Source organism: Cicer arietinum, chromosome 5 (genome assembly GCF_000331145.2).
Source record: "Cicer arietinum cultivar CDC Frontier isolate Library 1 chromosome 5, Cicar.CDCFrontier_v2.0, whole genome shotgun sequence".
Classification (NCBI taxonomy): Eukaryota; Viridiplantae; Streptophyta; class Magnoliopsida; order Fabales; family Fabaceae; genus Cicer; species Cicer arietinum.
The window spans coordinates 61,239,242-61,258,645 of record NC_021164.2 but is presented as its reverse complement, the minus strand read 5'-3'; the positions used below and the strand labels follow the sequence as shown (position 1 = coordinate 61,258,645).

At 31.3% G+C, this 19,404-nt stretch overlaps 2 protein-coding genes across 5 annotated transcripts; one reads left to right on the top strand and one right to left on the bottom strand.

The window, feature by feature from the left end:
* Positions 1–527: 527 nt before the first annotated feature.
* Positions 528–5,395, bottom strand: LOC101493534 (probable ubiquitin-like-specific protease 2A). Of its 2 annotated transcripts, none has more exons than XM_012716264.3 (10): positions 5,234–5,395; positions 4,257–4,373; positions 3,739–3,855; positions 3,227–3,343; positions 2,193–2,439; positions 1,936–2,028; positions 1,716–1,847; positions 1,539–1,620; positions 1,347–1,457; positions 528–1,260 (listed from the first exon to the last, which is right to left on the bottom strand). In XM_012716264.3, coding segments are annotated over exons 1-10 (1,080 nt in total). In that variant the 5' UTR covers positions 5,235–5,395; the 3' UTR covers positions 528–1,197. The 2 variants fall into 2 exon arrangements, with proteins under 2 accessions (XP_012571718.1, XP_004501822.1); XM_004501765.4 differs by having other exon boundaries at positions 1,936–2,106; positions 5,234–5,394.
* Positions 5,396–13,150: 7,755 nt separating this feature from the next.
* Positions 13,151–17,909, top strand: LOC101493219 (uncharacterized). Of its 3 annotated transcripts, none has more exons than XM_073368171.1 (8): positions 13,151–13,875; positions 15,096–15,258; positions 15,673–15,731; positions 15,813–15,887; positions 16,035–16,154; positions 16,398–16,535; positions 16,657–16,983; positions 17,337–17,909. In XM_073368171.1, the coding sequence occupies exons 1-8, from the start codon at positions 13,402–13,404 to the stop codon at positions 17,613–17,615; spliced, it is 1,635 nt and encodes a 544-aa protein (XP_073224272.1). In that variant the 5' UTR covers positions 13,151–13,401; the 3' UTR covers positions 17,616–17,909. The 3 variants fall into 3 exon arrangements, with proteins under 3 accessions (XP_073224272.1, XP_073224271.1, XP_004501821.1); XM_073368170.1 differs by having other exon boundaries at positions 15,649–15,731; XM_004501764.4 differs by having other exon boundaries at positions 13,152–13,875; positions 15,096–15,254; positions 15,636–15,731.
* The last annotated feature ends 1,495 nt before the right edge of the window (positions 17,910–19,404 follow it).

Genomic DNA, 19,404 nt, shown 5'->3' with positions numbered 1-19,404 from the left:
TGAAAATTCGACATAGAGAAGATAATTGTTGATGATAGCTACAAATACATTAGTATTTTAAATAGAAATAGTGAGAAGTATGCATTTGAATGTCTATAATACAACGAACATATTTTTATGGAACTTTTATAAAATTATATCTTAAAGGCACTTCGAGTACGAGTCTAAATCTATGTTTGGGACTGTATTTCAGACACTGGCTCACTGCTAGTCTAATTGCATTTCATCATAAAAATATATAAGCTACAAATTGTAATTCCGAAAAAGTCTACAAATTGTAATTTCAAAAAGAACTCACATTCATGTTTGACCTACCACCAAAACAAACACATGCTAAATTAGTTGATTTGGTTAACACTTACAGTTTCAATTTGGCTTGTTGATTTGATTAAGAACACTTAACGTTTGAATTTGTCTTGTAAAAATAGGAGGTGGCTCAAGCTTGGCTCATTTATTGAAACGAACATAACTAAAAGCTTGAATCTAACTTGTTCAAAATTGTACAGTTTAGTTTGATTATCTTTAAGTGTGTTTAACTTGTTTTTAATTTATTTTAAAAAAATAAGTAGATTAAGATACAATCCTTAGATTAAAAGGTTAGTTAAATGACTTCACGTGACTCGACTTTCTTCAATCTATTTCCAGCAAAATGCAGCCAACACATTCAGCTTCTCCTCTTCCATTAACCCAGTTTACCTATTCTTCTTTCTCCATCAAGATTTTCTAGGACCATCATGTCTCATCTTCACTAAAACTAAATTGATTGGAGAGATCTTGAACTTGTTAGGCTTGATTTTAGACCAGAAACTATTGACTTTTGGTTCATTAACATAATGTTGATTAGTGAATCGTGGAAGCAACTGTGGATTGTTTTCAATTGTGCATGTAGTGATGATGCAATCACCAACTTCACTGTACATCGCTACTCTCTTCTTTCATACTTGTCAATTATATGATATTACCAATATGTGGCGTAGTGGAACTGTATATGCTCAGCAATACGTTAGTGATATCCAAGGGAACTTGTTTGCCACATGACATTTTCTTATGTTTATTTCAAACTTCATTGCGAAGTATGTGACTAAATTCCTACTTGATATGTCTGCCTACTATATGAACAAATCCCCTCCTTGCCATGTATGAAGTATTTCACACATGAACAAATCCCCAGTCTAATCAAATTTGGGGACATCCAATTCAATGAATCAAGTTCTCACAAAACCTATCCAAGTCTTCAAAGGTAAACCAATCTTTTTTCATCTGCAGCATGACAAATGCAAACAAAACTAAATCGAAATGTATGCTATAATAAAAAATTTACAAGAACAGCTAAAGAGCAAACTTACGAAGTAAGGGTACCCCTCAATGCTAAAATTCTTGGGCGCAAGTTCCAAAAACAATTTAATGAAATAGAGGACAAAGTTCCCACAATCCGTACCATCTTTTTGTTGAGGCACCTACAATATAATTACTTTTTTTTAAACCATTGGTGATTTGGTTCCACTGGGGATGAAAATCATAAAAGGGGACACCATCACCTTGGGTACTAATAACGGAATTTTAGATATAAGATGCTTAGTCTCTGGCCTGTCCCCTGCTTTATAAATGTCCTGTACAAATCTGCCAGTGAAAATAAAAGCTTGTAAGTTTTAAATACTTTGACAGGACCAAAAATGTCAGATCAAAATAAGTAGATATTGTTGAACAAAGCATGCCTTCTTATCTCTGGTTCAAGCCGCCTTGGATCGGCCATTTCAAGAGAATCCAGCAACAACATACAACGTGATCCAGTGACTAATTGCAAGTCCTCACCAAAATGGCACAAGATCAAAAGGCTCCAGTGACCCCTACGAAATTGGCAAAGGATAAACTATGTGGATTGGCATTTGACAAATAAAAGGTTCCTTGTCACAAAAGGAAATTGAATGCGTTTACCAGCAGACTATAGGAACAAAAACATAGGCCTTTGTGAAAATATGTTCTTTCTTCTTAATCCAATTCAGCACCTTATCCTTAGATGAAGCATTCCTGTAAAGGCTAAACCATAAGCTGTCCAAGTATGCAAACGACCTTTTCCTATCTTCTGAAAAACTCTTCCATATTTTCCTATCAGAAAATTTAAATATTAAGAAACAAGCCTGTGATTTTGATGTTGTTCCTTTTCCATCACAAGTCATTAGAATGTAACTCACGCTAAGTAATTATCAAAGACTTCACTGTTTAGCTTTTCCTTGGGTCTAGAGGGAGCTTCATTGCCATTGAATTTTCTCTTGCTTTTTGTTCGCGGTCGCCGAGGAATAATGTTTGAATCGAATGGAAAATTCGAACTAACACATCCTATCGCATCTTTTACATTCTCGGTTTTGTTTCTGTGATGAGCATAAGCAATCTCAGTTCCATGTCTTGAGTTAATTTCTCTTTCCTGATTTGCAAAATCGACTGGTAAGAACAATGACAGACATAATCAACTTCTGTGATTGGCTTCCAATAGATATCAAGTTTGAATGAACTTATAAAAAAACACTAATGAAAAAAAAAATTCAAAGAATCTTACATTAACTATGAGTTTTTAAAACAATAGTTTGCCATATAAGTTGAAATTAGTTCTTGTATCTTTACTTTTTCATAAGCTCTCTTAATTAACTTTTCATCAAAAGATCTCTCAGTTAACTTTTCATGAACACGTGTAACCTTATTACGATATTTGCAAGTGGAAAACCATAAACTTATTTTAATTGGGAAGCTCCCATTAGTTAAAAAGCAAACGCAGACTCTACCAAAGTCTAAAAACACCACGCCCTAGCTGTAAAACCTCAATATCCATGTGAAAGAAACTAATGCAACCCCCACCCCAAAAAAGGGCGGAAAAACAACATTTAAATGGAAGAAAATGCAAAAGAATTGGAATCCCAGAAACTTCACTTTCATGTCCTTCAAAAATTAAGTCAGCTGCCAGCCATAGCATACCCATCAAAATTACAATTTCACAAATTCAAAAATTAGAACTATAAATCTATGATGTTGTTTGTAGACCCATTATCAGTTTCTTACACAAATATCTGGTAAAAAAAGATGGGGACACAACTCGATCATGTAAACAGGATATTGAAGGCATAAAAAGTAAGTAGATATGTATTATATATCCAACAAAGCTATCATCGTCACACGAAAAGCAACGGAATCTGTCATAAAATGAAGGCGGAGGACACAATGATAAAAAACTAACCTTCAGGGTCAATTTCTATCACATCTCTTACAGTCTTGGTTTTGTTTCTTCGACGAGAATAAACTAACTTTGGTGCACATCCTGATTCTGTTTCTCTTTTCTGATTCCTAGAATCCACTGATAAGAACAATGGCATACATAATCAACAATATCAATGTCCCCTACAAATGAGCTTCTTAATAAACACTTCTGAAAAATAAATATTTAAAAAAACTTTACAACAACTATTAGTTTTCAAAACAATAGTGAATTCATATAAGTTGAAATCAGTTACAGTATCTCAATTTTTTTATTAGCTCTATTATTTAACTTTTCATAAACACCTATAACACTTGTCATACTTTTAACATATGGGAGGTTCGCAATTATAATAATTTTACAGTTTTATGATTTGAAGGCATAAAAAGTAAATAGATATGTATTATATATCCAACAAAGCTATCACCGTCTACCGAAAAGCTACGGAATCTGTCGTAAAATGAAGGCGGAGGACACAAAGATAAAAAACTAACCTTCAGGGTCAATTTGTATCACATCTCTTACAGTCTTGGTTTTGTTTCTTAGACGAGAATAAACTAACTTTGGTGCACATCCTGATTCTGTTTCTTTTTTCTGATTCCTAGAATCCACTGATAAGAACAATGGCATACATAATCAATAGTATCAATGTCCCGTACAAATGAGCTTCTTAATAAACACTTCTGAAAAATAAATATTTAAAAAAACTTTACATCAACTATTAGTTTTCAAAACAATAGTGAATAGTTTCTCATATAAGTTGAAATCAGTTACTGTATCTCAATTTTTTTATTAGCTCTATTATTTAACTTTTCATAAACACCTATAACACTTGTCATACTTTTAACATATGGGAGGTTTGCAATTAAAATAATTTTACAGTTTTATGATTTGAAGGCATAAAAAGTAAATAGATATGTATTATATAACCAACAAAGCTATCATCGTCACACGAAAAGCAACGGAATCTGTCGTAAAATGAAGGCAGAGGATACAATGATAAAAAACTAACCTTCAGGGTCAATTTCTATCACATCTCTTACAGTCTTGGTTTTGTTTCTTAGACGAGAATAAACTAACTTTGGTGCACATCCTGATTCTGTTTCTCTTTTCTGCTTCCTAGTATTCACTGATAAGAACAATGGCATACATAATCAACAATATCAATGTCCCGTACAAATGAGCTTCTTAATAAACACTTCTGAAAAATAAATATTTAAAAAAACTACAACAACTATTAGTTTTCAAAACAATAGTGAATAGTTTCTCATATAAGTTGAAATCAGTTACTGTATCTCAATTTTTTTATTAGCTCTATTATTTAACTTTTCATAAACACCTATAACCTTATAACAATTTCTTTTGCATATGGAAAATCATAAAACTGTAAAATTATTTTAATTGCTAACCTCCCATATGCTACAAGTATGACAAGTGTTAAGAACACTCTTTTTCCAACACTCACTCTTTCATGAGATGAAATCTATATGGGTTCCACCACTTTATGTAGGACCCACATTGATAGTGAGTGTTAGAAAAATGGTGTTTCTAGTACTTCTCTAAAGAAACTCACCGAAGTCTCAAAACATCATGCCCTTAGCCCTAGCTGTAGAACCTCAATATCCGTGTTAAAGAAACTAATGAAATCCTCATCCCCACCTCCCAAAATAAAAAGAACATTCATTCAAATGGAAGAAAATGCGAAAGAATTAAGAAACCCTAAAAACTTCACATTCATGTCATGTAACAATGAAGCAAGCCATAACACCCAACAAAATTACAAGTTTATCTGATTTTTAACACAAATTTCAGGTAAAAAAGAAAAGGATGAGGATGCAACTCGATTAACTTGCTTTTTACATGCAATGAAAAAATCTAGTGTTTTGTCAACATGATATTGAAGGCACGAAAAGTGAAAGTAGAGTATTATATATAATCACAAAAATAGCAATGAAATCCGTCGTGAAAAAAATAGAAAGTGGGGGTTACTTTGTTGCCAATGGCGCCACTCTTATGCAGAGTCGGAGAATTGCGGTGCGGAGTGGATATCTGCTGCGACGCAATTGTTTCCGGCGGTAGAAGACTTACGTTTTCCGGGATATTGAGTTCAGTGCCGCGCAATTTCTTTCCTTGAAGTCATAAAATAGAAATGTATTTGTTTTTACGATACCTTCTATTTCTATTTTTTTAACTAAAAATAAATGATATGGATATTCTAAATAATGTATTTTATAAAAACTTAATTTATAATTTTAGAAATTTATATTTTTATAATTTTTATTTTTATTTTTATGATTATGACTATACTTTTGTATATTTAATGAAAAATTAAAGTAAAACAATTGACATGTTTAGGATATTTGTAATTGAAATTGAAAATCAATTTAGTAGAAATATTAAGAGGTTTTGAACTAATAGATAATCGAGTATGATTCTAGTTTATTTAATGAGTTTCATAAATTGCAAGAAATTATACATGAAATAATTGTACCATATTTGCTTGAAATGAATGGTAAAGTTAAAAGAAAGAATGTAACTCTTACTTAATTTAATTGTTGTTAGTATGTTTAAACTTGTGTTACATCTCATTGGTAGAGGGAATTTTTATTTTATTGTTTGCTATGTTTTGAATAATGTTCCTAAATCTAAAAATAAAACATCTCCTTATGAGATTCTAAAGAAAAGACAATTGTACTTGTCTTATTTTCGAACTTGGGACTGTCTAGCTTATGTCAGAATCCTCGATTCCAAGCGAGTTAAACTCGCCAGCAGAGTCTATTAATGTGTATTCATTGGGTATGCAGTAAACAAAAAAGTCGAACCAAGTCACATTCAAGTGATAAGGAGCACTGAAAGCAACAAATAAAGCGAAATAGAACCTCGAAAAAGTAAGACAACCAGAGATGCTAAAGATTACAAACCTGATTATACGACCTATACCTTATAAGAGGACCCTACAAATCTTCAAGTTTTATCATCTTTGAATGTAGATTTATGGTAAGAAGCTATAAACGATGAGATAAATTCTCTAGAGTCTAACATGACCTCACATTTAGTAAACTTGCCTCTTGGTTGCAAACCGATAAGTTGTAAATGAATATTGAAAAAGAAACTACAATCGGATGGAATTGTTGATAAATACAAGGACCGTCTTGTACTAGATCCGACATTGCCTACGTTGTAGGACTATTGTGCATGTTTACCAATATATCTAGTATGTAGCATTGACACACTGTCCAACGAGTCATGACATACCTTAAAAGGACCATGTCTCAGATTATATTATCAAATATTTTCTGATGTCCTTGAAAGATACAATGATGTTGATTAGAACACTTTAGCATGTGTCACGGCTTAAGATTCCGAGTGCTTCTTGAATTCAGTGGAGTCGACATCAAAGTTTATTTTTAAAATACGAGAAACATTGGGAAACCCTTAAAAAAGAAGAAGAAAAAAGGTATTTTAAACTAAATTTTGAATTCGGAAGTCGATTATGTGTAGTGAAGGTATTAGCATTATATGACATCCGTTAAAACACAATTATCTATAATTAATTATGCAAAAATTAATGTTAACTTATATAAATTTATTTCTCCTTTTTTTAAATACAAATATAATCTTTTTTTTAATAATCTAGACATAAAAGTGTATTTTAAATATAAAGAAAAAAATTATTATTATGTTTGACGAGAGTACGATCTTGCTTCTACGTATCTCACGATGTGATGGAGAAATCAAAGTTACGTAGTTTTTTTGGTAGAAAATGCGGATGTATTGATCAGTTTTTAAAAGAAATTTGTTTTGTTGTTGATAAATAAAGTTATTTTGACGAAAAAAAATAAGTTTATTTAACTTGAATAATTGTTTTAAAATACGAATTTTAAGACTACTTAGCTGTACAACTCATGTTTCGAAAATTCAAGTATTAAAAAGACGTCTCATCTAGTTAATCCGTTTAAAAATAGTTTTATTATTTTGATTTTAAAAAGGAGCTCTAAAACCCAAAGTTGTACCACTTGTGTTATAACCACTCAAAGATTAATAAGATGTCACATCTAATTAATCATTTTAAAATAATTTTGTGTAATTATTAAAAATAAAAATGTGTTTTAGAACAATAATGATATAACAGCTTATGACCACACATAACTTGAAGCAATACTGCATTTAACTTTTAGTTTTGACAATAATTTTTTTAATAAAAACTTAATAATTTAATAAACGGCAAATACGCTTGTTCTGTGTAAAGAAAAAAAAGAAATGAAACGTGTCGTAATCTACGTGACAACTTGCTCTGCGTGAAGAAAAAAAGAAATGAAACCTAACCTTGTTGGTGTCTACATGACAACTTACTCTGCGTAAATAAAAAAGAAATCTCTCGAGAGTTCCAATACATCAGTTTTCAGTGCATCATCTTAACAATAAACCTCTCAACTTTAAACGAATAAAAAGGTATATTTTTTAAGTGCGAGATCAAACTTCAACAAGCAACCAACAAATACAAGGTATCATTATTAGGAGTGAAATCAAATATGTCAGCCAACAAACAACAAAATGAAACACAATATTAAAGAGATAGAGAACGAAAAAAAATGTGAGAGATGTGGATCTGTGTATGACAACAAAGGAGAAGGCAACGATAGTGTAACAGTGATCGACGATGGTTAGTGGTGATAGCTGAATCGTGAAAGAACGATACTCTTTGTTTTTTTTTTTTGTCGTTGTTTCTTATGTACTCAACTTTATTCTTGTTCCAGAATCCTCTTTTTGTTCCTCACTTTTTATCAAGAAAAATCTATCTTTTCCTTTTCTTCTCTGTTTTTATTTTTCAGCCAAATTTTCTACTTCGTCCAATTTTTTCTCTCATTCATGAATTTTTTTGTCTCAATTTATTGACTAAAACGATGGATGTACGTGTCCATGCGATAAAATTAAAATCTGTTTTTTTTTTTATTGCTTTGCAACAAACCTCAAGCAACCTTAGATAATTAGAGAAAAAAAATAACTCACTTTTTTTATCCATTGCATAAGTAGTAAAATAATAACCTTATTAGATCAAAAATAAAAAAGTAAATAGGAGAGTGAGACACTATTGGACGGAGAAAAAAAAAGGGTAAAATAAAGTAAACGTGCAGAGAGAAAAAAAAATATATTTTCTTTGTTTTTTGTTTGTTTTCATTTTATTTTATTTTTATTTTTGTGTGTGTTAAAGTAATGAGAACATCTATGTAAATATAGACTCAAAATTAGATCAGATTAGTATAATGATTATTTTTTAGATTTTATAATAATAATTGTAAAATATTTATCAAACATATCATTATTGTTTTATTTTTAATTAATCAGACAAAATTGAGTTAGTACAGTATGACTCCAAAACAACTAATGGTTGTATTTTTAGTATAACTAGTGGTGTTGTATCTTCGAAATTGAAGAAACAGACGATATTGACTCAGTCCACTATGGAGTCTAAAATGATAGTGTTAACTACTGCTAGTGAAGAAGCAAACTGATTGAGATGCTTGCTAGTTGAGATCCTTTTATGGAAAAAACATATGCCAACTGTGTTGACCCATTGCGATAGTACAACGACTATTGCAAAGATTGAGAATCGTTATTACAACGGTAAGAGACGACAAATATATCGTAAGCACAACACAATTAGTTAATTACTTTTTAAAGGAGCTGTTATAGTGGATCATGTACACAGTTATGAGAATTTAGCATATCATTTGACGAAAAGATTAACTAGAGAGAAAATCATAAATAAAATCCAAAAGAATGCAACTGTTGCATAGAGTCACTCATGGTGGTAATCCGACCTAAAAGACTGGAGATATCAAGAATTAGGTTCAATGTGTAATAATAAGTCATTAAGTGATATGAGATGAACATGCTATTATAAATCAGAGATGCATGATTCCTGAAGTAATGATAGAATGAGGTATTATAAGCTCTCAATGAGATTTATACTCTATGTGGAGTGGAGTACCTAACTATATGAGTACTTTTGATAAACTCACCTATGTGAATGTGGAAGTGGGGCCGCTTCTTATGGAATTTTGAGAAAAATTTCCTAGAGCGTCTATTATACTAGGATAGACGTGTGGGGCCACGAGTTTTTAAAAATACACCATATGAAAAGGTTGAGTGTGGGTTTGATGTCAGAGATAGAGTTTAAGACTAAGAGTCACTTCTATTGAATCTGAATCTTACTTACTATGCAAAGGTTCAAGTCGGAAGACACATGTGCTTATGCACAAACTTATAGAAGTGTTTGTCGCTACTTCAAAAACATTTTTTTAATTAAAGTGGAGGATTGTTGGAAACATAGAATATGTTAGTGTGTGCATTTAAAATTTGTTGAAGTCCCACATTAGAAACATCTCATATAAATATTAAAGTCTCACATTAGATATTTAACATAAGTGGATTTGCTTCCGTCATTATATAAAAAGTGTCAAATTCTTATGAAAAGCACACCAAAGTTAGATGCAATTTCTAACTTTCTCTTTCCCCCCTCTTTTGTTCGATGCACTTTTGAGTCACTTCTCCTTTTTATTTTTGTCCCTTCGAATTTTAAGTGATCATAATACCATTGTCCTTTTATAGCGGTCTTGTGTCGTAATCCTTTCAATTTTCAAATTTTTAGAACAATTTTTTGTCGTAGTCCCTTTGATTTTTGAGTGGTCCTAATACCATTGTCCTTTTGGAGTGGTTTTTGTGTCACAATCCTTTCGATTTATGAGTAGTCATAGTATCATATTACGAGTTATTTTAACCGCCATATTGAGAGTGACTTTAATTGTCATATTGAGGGTGTAATTCTAGAATGATTTTCTATGGTGCAGTAGAACTACGATATAGTTTGTCTGGGTTATTTTATCATGAAGACTTCATGGTTGATAGTCTGCCTTGTACAATTTGGACAATGTCGCGAAACGTCTTAAAGAAAACGATATAGTATGTGACTCAACCCAATAATATCTTTTGCGACTGAAATTTATTTTGAAATAATTTTTCGAAACTCAAAAAACAACTATTTTTCTATTCAATTTGATCTTTTAAGTTACATTTTCTTTACAAGATTAACTTTTATATTATGATTTGTTTGCACTAATGCATTTTATAAATAGTTATGTTAACAATGATATGTGGCTATTAAATTTTATATGTGGTTTTAGTGAGAAGCTACATACATCTCTTTTAACGTGACTAACACCTCAACTTAAACAAGTTAAAGTTAAAAAAATTACACAATTGTTCAAGAGAGGAATTATTTAGAAAATTAGGGTTGATACGAGACTAAAAAAGGTTCGGATGTAAGGAATTTGGCAAAAATTGAAGTTAGAGAATCATATGAATCATAAAGGCAAACATTAAACTTTGAAATATAGGGTTCTAATGTTTGTTTTAACTTTGGTTAAACCTTTAATATGTTTGTTTTTTTTATATATCTGTCATTAACTTCATATTAAATGGATACGACCGTAGCATAATTAACTGTGAGTTTTGTATTTTGTGTTTTATACTATTATTTAAGACATTATTTTTATTTATGTAAATTTAACAGTGGCCTCACATTTGTTTAATATGTGAATTTTTTCAAGAGATGTGTCGGATTATCAATGTTTGCATGTTGTTATTAAGTAAACATTTATTTTAGTAAAATGGATGTTGAGTTGTTTTTTATGTGTTGTACAATGAATATTTTTATGTTAACTTCTACCACAATGGACAATTTGTGGACGAAAAGGAAATGTGAAGGAAGTGTGCGTGTGATGCTACTAGATTTGAAGATTTTAAAGATGAATTAATACTGATGAAGATTTTGATGAGAATTGAGAAGGAAAGTGGTACTATAAAGAAGAATAAGGATGGTAGGGCAAAAGAGATTAAATGAAATCTTAATAAAACACAAGTGAAAACTAAAACTAGTGTCTTACAAAGGTGCAAAGGGAAATGGGAATCGGCAAGTGATGCAGCCTTTTAAATTTATGCGGTCTTTCAAATTTAATAGGTTCATTTGAGTTATATATAATCAATTATTTTATAGTTTTATGATCAGTTAATCATTAAATAAGTTTTACGTAAGAAATAGTTAAATATATATTTTGTTAGTTATTTTTATTTTTGAATGTATATTTCATTAATTACCTTAACCATCAAATATGTCTTTAAATATTAGAGTTTTGGTCATGGTGTGCCTAAATATTAATTTATAGATCTGTCATTGATTGTGGAGAAGGAGAAAGAACAAGTTTCCCTGAAGAAGATGAAGTTCTTATTGGAAATCAGAAAAAGATAAGGACAATTCTGGTTTTTTATTATGACTATTACACAAGAGAGTTAGAGACATCTAATGACATAACAACAATTGTTATTCAAATCAGACAACGACAAAGATGAAGTCTCCTCATTTGTTGTTATATACAAGAATAAGAGGATTTCAAGATGATAAAATAACACGCATATTTTTGTGACTAAAATACACTTTTGACCCTTTAAATTTAAGTCAACTCTCGTTTCGATTTGTTAATTTTTTCTTTCTTTCGATTTGGTCTTTTATATTAAGTTCTATTAGCAATGTTAACTTTTAAGTCTCAAAATGTGCATGTTATGATCCTTTTTTGGATTTTCTATAAAATAATATCACATGACTTTTAATATAGTGACGTGTGATAACAATATTGACGTGACAAATCTAAATAATTATTTAATACGAGAAAAAATAATTTAAATGACCTAGTGAAAATTGAATTAAACTTAAAGAATTATATATGTAATTTTGCTTAAAAATTACAATCATAAGTTAAAATGGCTAGTTTTTTCATTTTCATTATTAACATCTTTGTCAATAAAAAATGAAGCCTAGAAATATTGTCAACATCTTCATCATCTTCAAACCTCAAATACTCCCAACAATTTAATCGTCTTTAAACCCCGAAAATCTCAATAACTTCATTTGTTTAATCAAATCTTCTATTCCTCCATTACTAATTTCCTTATTCTTCTTTTTTCTCAAATTAAAAATTATGGATTTCCTTTCATTATCTACAATCCATTTCATTTATTTCGTCAAATCTTCTTCAACAAGAGATCCAGACATGAACTCCTCTTTTAACCATATTTGAATCACCTGAGAAAATTCTAAATTTATATTGCTTGTTTTATTCCAGTGTGTTGATGATTTTTCTAAAGTTGTTGTTATTTTTTAAGTTTGAAGAAGAGGAAGTTGGAGTTTGAAGAAAATGGTAAAGAAGAAGAAGTGGGGGGTTTTTGAGATTTAAAAAAGATAAAATTTATTTAATTTGTATGGATCTAATATCCGATGGATGAAAATGTTGATGAAAAAGATAAAAAGTATTTATTTAAAAACACACTTATTAAAGTTTAACTAAATATTCACTTAATTTATTTAAATTATTTTTTCTTTATATTAAGCAAGAGTTTGAATTTGCAACTTAAACACTATTATCATTTGTCATCATCTTATGAATTTTTTAACAAAAATCCAAAAAAATAGAATCACAATACATATTTGAGACTTGAATGTGAACATTGCAATAATGTAACATAAATAATCAAATTCAAAATTTCTTTAAAAAGTTTCAAAAAAATCAACTTAACTTAAAAGGTTAAAAATATATTTTAAATTAATTCTATCTATAAATTTTATTTTTTTTATGAGAAAAAAGACAATGTCTATTTTAAACTTACTGTGCATATATAAATTTATAAAAAGTGCATTTCCCTTTAAAATATTACCATGTACTACTTTCTTTTTTTTAATAATAACCAATTAATAACAAAGACACACCTGATCGTTTTATTTTTAATAACAAAATCCAAAACTGACTAATTATCCTTAAATACAGAAAAGCAACGTTATTAAAAAAAAAAAAATTATTCAAAATATGTAACGCATTTCGATATCTCCGCTAATGTTTGTTTTCCCTCGCCCATTCTCTTCTCCATCACTATTCGTTCCACTCAACTCAACACAAGGAACCCAGCTCAGCTAACCATTCTATTCATCACCAACAACTCATTTACCAATCAACAAAATACCCCTTTTGCTTTCTATATAAAACTTTTTAATCAATTCAATGCTCTGATCTGAACCCTAATCATTTTCTTACACATTTCAATTACCTATGGCCACCGCAGCATTCAAATCTACCACCAAGAGAATTGTTTCCTCCGTCGAAGACTCCACTCCCTTACCCTCTTCCTCCTCCCTCCACCACCGCCGCTCTCGGAGTCTCAGTCGACCCTCCCGTCCCCTCTCTTCACGCGATAATGACTCCGACCTTCCCGCTCCTAGAGGGAAATTCGTCAACACCATTAGAGGCTCTGGCTTCCCGGAGATCAGTCTCGACGATCTCGCTATCGAGTTTTTTGAGTCCGGGAACCGCGGACGTCTTGACTCTAGAAGCTCTGAATCGGAGTCTACTCCTGCCGGCGGGAGCTCGTCGTTGAGAAGAGGGAGGTCTGTTTCGAGGAGAAACTCGGGAGTTGGGGATGATAGAAGGAGCAGTATTGGCAGCGGAGGAAGAACGGTCTCTGATTCGAATTCTAGAAGAAGGAGATCACTTTCGGTGGTTAGGTGCCAAATTAGTGATTCTGAGGTAAATATTAATGCTCCTTCGCTTTTTTCATGATTCAAATTAGGGTAGTTGATTTTTAATTTTCGAGTTTGTTATTTTGTCCTTTTCTTAAGAAATATACGGTCAAATTTCAATGTGCATTTTAGTTAGTAATATGTTTGTGTTATTATGTGACGATCATTTTTTCAATTGAAGTTTCCTGCAAAGAGTGTATGATCAGATTTAGAGAAAAGAGAAAGTTTAAGAATGCATTGAAATAAAGAAAAAATAATAGTATAATGTTTGTTAAGTATATAAATTTAGTCACTGGCATAATGTTAAGCATAACAGAAGAAAAGCTAATTAACCACTAATTAACAAGAAGCATCTAACTAACTAATGGATGAGCTGGATTCGGTTACTGACAAGCTGCATTTAGTTGGACTATTGGAACCTGGTGATTGAGTGAATATTTTATTTTTTTAAGGAGTAATGATTAAAAAAGAGAACTGTACATGCTCAGAGTCTTCTCTATTATTGGGTGAAATTATGTGCTTTCCTCCACATAGTAAATATGTCTCTCTAAACAAACAATAGGACTTACATGACTCTGTGGAATATGCATGAATTTTACACAGTAGTACATAGTAGTATGTTGCTGGTATTACTCTTGAGAAAATAGATCTGGACCTGATTCTATCTTGTCAATGAGAGAAAGACACAATTTGTTTTGAATATAGGTGGCTACTAGGACTCATGACACTACTTGGTTTTGGATCAAATCCCAACCAGGCAGCTTTATTTTCACTTTAGAATGTAATCACCCTCCCCACATGGGTGTTTGACCTCCAACTAAATTTGTTATGGTTCCCTTAAGCACATTCAATTTTAAAATACTACTCCCTCCTATCATTATTATAAGAAAAAAAAAATTGTTTTCACGATGATTAAGAAATTCAATTAAGTTAAATTAATTTTCTAGTTTTTATGTAAAACATAAGTTGTCAAATTTACTAAATTGACATTTTTGATATTTAGTAGAAAAACTCGTCCATTTCACTTTTAATGTTAAGTACTCAACTATCTGCATTAAATAATTTTGAATTAAAGGAAGAGTATATTAGGAATAATAACATTAAATAGTTCAAAAGTAGTTTACTTTTGCTTATAATAGTATCCATGATCTTAGACATGTTTTATTTGCTTAAAATAGTGATCAGAGAGAGTATGATGTATTTATGTGTGTATCTTGTATGATACAGAGTGACTTGGATCGTTCTCAAAATTCTAAAAGTCGGGCAAATCTAATAAATAATGATATTGGGAACAAGCTAATGCACAATCCAGCTGCTTTGGATCAAAGACAAGTGTTGAGAAAGTCCCTTAATCACAAGGATTTGAGATCATATGATGGCTACTCTGTAAGTATGATAGCTGTCTGGATCCCGTTGTTAAATATATTTGTTTGTCTCGCTGCGAAAGCTTGTAGTAGTAATATTTTATGTTGAGAAGATGCAAAGGAATAAAAAAAAATACTACTCTGGAATGAAATATAAGCAAAAAGAGTAGCTGAATAGTTGATGTAACTGATCTTAATTTTTAACTAGTTACATCAACTTTTCAGCTATCATTTTTGTTTATATTTCATTTCGGAGGAGGACAATAGATAGAGGTGAAAGTGCAACATATCCTTATGAACATGGATAATGGATTTGACATCTTTGCTGTCTAGTTAAGTTATTCTCATTTTATCACGCACATTGTATTTTAGTTAACCTGTGATTGTGACTATGAATTTTTAGAGTCATTCTTCAGTTCTAACTGACGATGAAGGAGCAGGTGCTTACTTAAAAAAAAGTGGAAGTGAGAAACTGCGAGCAGTTCATGTGCAGAAGAAGGTTGGTGAATTACAGTTGTGCAAGTAGTGTCTGAATTTTATGATTTTCACTTCTAATCTTCTTGTTTTTAAAAATCTTCAGGTTGGACTCACTGACATGGCTAATGGATTGCACAAAGCAGTGCGGAAAGAATTGAGGCAAATGGAAACGGATCTAGTATGTGAAATGTGAATTAGTTTTATTATGTAAATTTGCTTGTTTTTATGTTCCCTTTCATGCATTCATGCATGAGCACACAATAATTGCACCCTAGTCTTGTGCACCGAAAACTTCCCTACTTTCTAATGAAACTTTCACTTTTAGGCGGCGGTGAAATCAAGGGCCTCCACTTTATCCCCAGGTGGTCGGTTGCTGTCTGATAATTCTAATGCTATTCAGAGTGTTTCTTCAGTCAGACGGAGCTATGAATCTGAATTGGAACAGGTATTAGAAGTTAATAATTTTTTTATAAAATATATTGTCTCCTTCATGTTTTAACATTTGCATTTTTGTTTTGTTTTTAGTTGAGTAGAGTGAAATTCTTAGTAATAGTGAATTAGTGATTGCTAACTGCATAGTGTTCTAATATACCTCCTCCTGTAGTTGATTTTTTTTTCTCTGGTGTTTATGAGTATAGCCACAGCTAGCCTAATTAAACCATTTGTTTATTATTGTTTAAAATTACAGTCAGAGAAACGAAAACAAGATTTATTAGCTGAAATTGTATTTGAGGAGCAGCGAGGCAGAGAACTTTCTAAGATGGTTAAAGAATTGATTCCTGCTACAAAGACCAATTCTATACCAGAACCTCCAAGAGGCAGGAAGGTGCATACCTCTATTGTGTTCAGTATTTGGACAATAGTTTCCTTGAAATTTGAATAAAACCATTTTTGTCTTTCATTGTGAAGTTAAAGGAAAAGCTTATGCATTATTTTTTGTCTTCTAGAAAAGTCATGACAGAAATAGAATGTCTATGCGATTGACTGAGGAGGCTGAGAGATATATTGAGGATTTTATTTCAAATGTTGAAGATACAGATATTTCGTCACTTGATGGAGAAAGGAGTGACACAAGCTCATCGATTGGAGGACTGATAAAACCAGAAACATTTACTAGTCCACCAATGCCTAGACCTCTTCCTGTTTTGATGGATGGGATTACATTACCATGGTTGCAATGGGAGACAAACAATAGCCCTTCTTCTCCTATGACAAACCAGAATAAGACACTTTTGACATCGACTCCGAATAGTGCAACTGGAAGTTCCACTCAGGTTATCACTGAACTATTTAATTGTTTACAAAGGAAAGGCATTTGTGATCTCTTTTAGATTATTCATGGTAGTAACATGACCATTTGAATATTAATATAAACATATATTCACAGTAACTCTTTACAATGAACTGTTTAATCATCATCATAAACTCTGATATTGGATGCGTAATCCGGAGGCTTTTAATACCCTCTAAGGTTAAATTCTAGAAATTAGAAAGACATTTTATAATTGTCGTTGACATTGAAAAACTTTCAAGAGTACGGATGGTTGTTGTCTCGTATTTTACAATAATTAGTTTTTAGTTTTCTCCATTTATGTGACTTAAATTATTGAAATTCATTGTGTCATAGGAAAAATTTAAAGATCAAAGTAACCATTCTATCAGCAGTAGTGGAAGCTGGAGTCCTGATTACCTTCAGGAGTATGTCGGAAAGGATGTATTTAGTAAACTTGGAAAAGTTTATAGTAATCAAGATCAGTCATTATTAGCTAAATCAAAAGGATTGAAATATGATATAGATGAGTATCTGAAAGTTAAAAGCAGTGAAGATTTTCTGACTGAGAGATGGAAGCAACAACAAAGAATCAATTCAGGTTGTCTCCTATTATGTCACATAAGACTGTTTTAGTGTACATATAGCTACAATTAATCTTGCTATGTCATCATGTATTTGAAGGCAAGCATGTTGATAAAAACGACAAGCATCAAATGTGCAAGCTTTCTCATTTAGGTTCAATATGTCGGATTTTTAAATTGCCTGCAATAGTTGATATCTGTGTAGATAAACACTATTTCTACAAAACCTTGAGTTGTGTACACGGAATAGTTATGTAGCTAGTTTTTTATTTTAAAGTAAGTTATGTAGCTAGTTAAGAACTTACGTTCAGCAAAAAACAAATAGAATTGAACTTTTTTCCTCGTATCTATTTTATTTTAATATTTATGAGAAATATTGAGAAAAAATGACTATGTTGTAGTACTTTTAGTTTTTATAATTTGATATATTAATTGGTCACTGCACTTTTAAATGATCAAATATATGAAATTATAAATGAAATTACATCGAATAAAAAATCTATTTTCCATTTTATATATTTACGTACATTACAACGATTAAAAAAAAATGGTAAAAATTCCTGAGCAGTAATTTTTGGCTTAATTATTTGTATTTTTTTTTTGTAAAAAAAAATAATTATTTGGTCATTATGTTCAAATGTGTGAGTATTTTGCTTAGATTGTAAAGTTTTTTTTTTCTTTCTATTCGATAGTTCTCATGTTTTAAAGGTGGACATGTAAAACAATTGTTGAAATTGTGGGATTTTAGAGAAAAAGAGGAGAGAAAATAATAAGGGTTTGAATATTATTGATAATAGTTTAATACTGACTTGATTACAATAGACTTAATACTAATCTCTATTTATAGAGAAACATAGACTAAATCCTAAATTAGGAATAAATCATAATAATAATAAGAGATATTTTAAGATTCTCAAAATATTTAAACTTAAATCTGCTTCAAGGAGAGAGAGGCGTGCTTCAAGGAGAGAAAGGCAAGACTAGTGCATCTGGGACAAATTGCCAAGGTAAAGTAAGTCATGAAAATAAAAGGCACCGTTAGAATAACCACTAACGGAAGAAGTCATAATTAATATAATTTATATGTGGAAAAAGGGACACCACCGAAATTATCGTCGGTGGGAATAGAAGCCACTGTTATAATATATTAGTAAGAACTAAATTGCATGACAAACATCGAAGGAGAAGCAACGCGACTCTAACAAAACGAAGTCGTGATCAATCAACAGAATAAGAAAATGCGTCCAAAACTGGAGAGATAACGGTTGTTTGAACAATGACATATTTTTGTTGATCAAAATTGGAGAGTAAGGGCAGATCTGGAACCATCGAAGAGAGAGTAATCATGCACCAAGAAGAATTCCATCAATTGAATTGCAAAATCTTCCAAACCTGTCAGCTAAGAGCCCACTCATAAGGGCTGCAACAGCTACCACAACAAAGGCTGGAGAGTTTCCTCTACCAAAAATCTGATCCCTTCTACTAGCAAGTGACTTGTGAGTAAAATCATACATCTGCAACAGAGTAATCCCCAAATTTTCCACATGGTTTACACCCACAAAATGAGTCACAAGTAGCCACTATGATCACCAAAACCAGGATGATAATTCTCAATCATCTCTTCATAACAATCAACCAAAATCCCCCAATAACCATGCAAATAATAATGATTCTCAAAGTAAACTTTACCACCCCATTGTTTTTTCTAGCGCCATGATTTTTTTCCCAAATCATCGTTGTTGCCCCTACCTATAAGGGCTACCTTCATGGGGTATTATGTGCTATTAGCTCTTTAGCTCAGTTGGTTGAAGCGCCAAACCCTAATGGGTTGTGGAAAGGTT

Bases quoted from the DNA above. Each gene is read 5' to 3' on its own strand.
- LOC101493219 (XM_004501764.4), top strand. From the start codon at position 13,402: ATGGCCACCGCAGCATTCAAATCTACCACCAAGAGAATTGTTTCCTCC. The intron at 15,255-15,635 runs GTAAGTATGATA...ATGAATTTTTAG, and splicing joins GATCATATGATGGCTACTCT to AGTCATTCTTCAGTTCTAAC. The intron at 15,732-15,812 runs GTTGGTGAATTA...AAAAATCTTCAG, and splicing joins CAGTTCATGTGCAGAAGAAG to GTTGGACTCACTGACATGGC.
- LOC101493534 (XM_004501765.4), bottom strand. The intron at 3,856-4,256 runs GTTAGTTTTTTA...TGTTCTTATCAG, and splicing joins GATAGAAATTGACCCTGAAG to TGGATTCTAGGAATCAGAAA. The intron at 1,458-1,538 runs GTGATGGTGTCC...ATTATATTGTAG, and splicing joins TTCCGTTATTAGTACCCAAG to GTGCCTCAACAAAAAGATGG.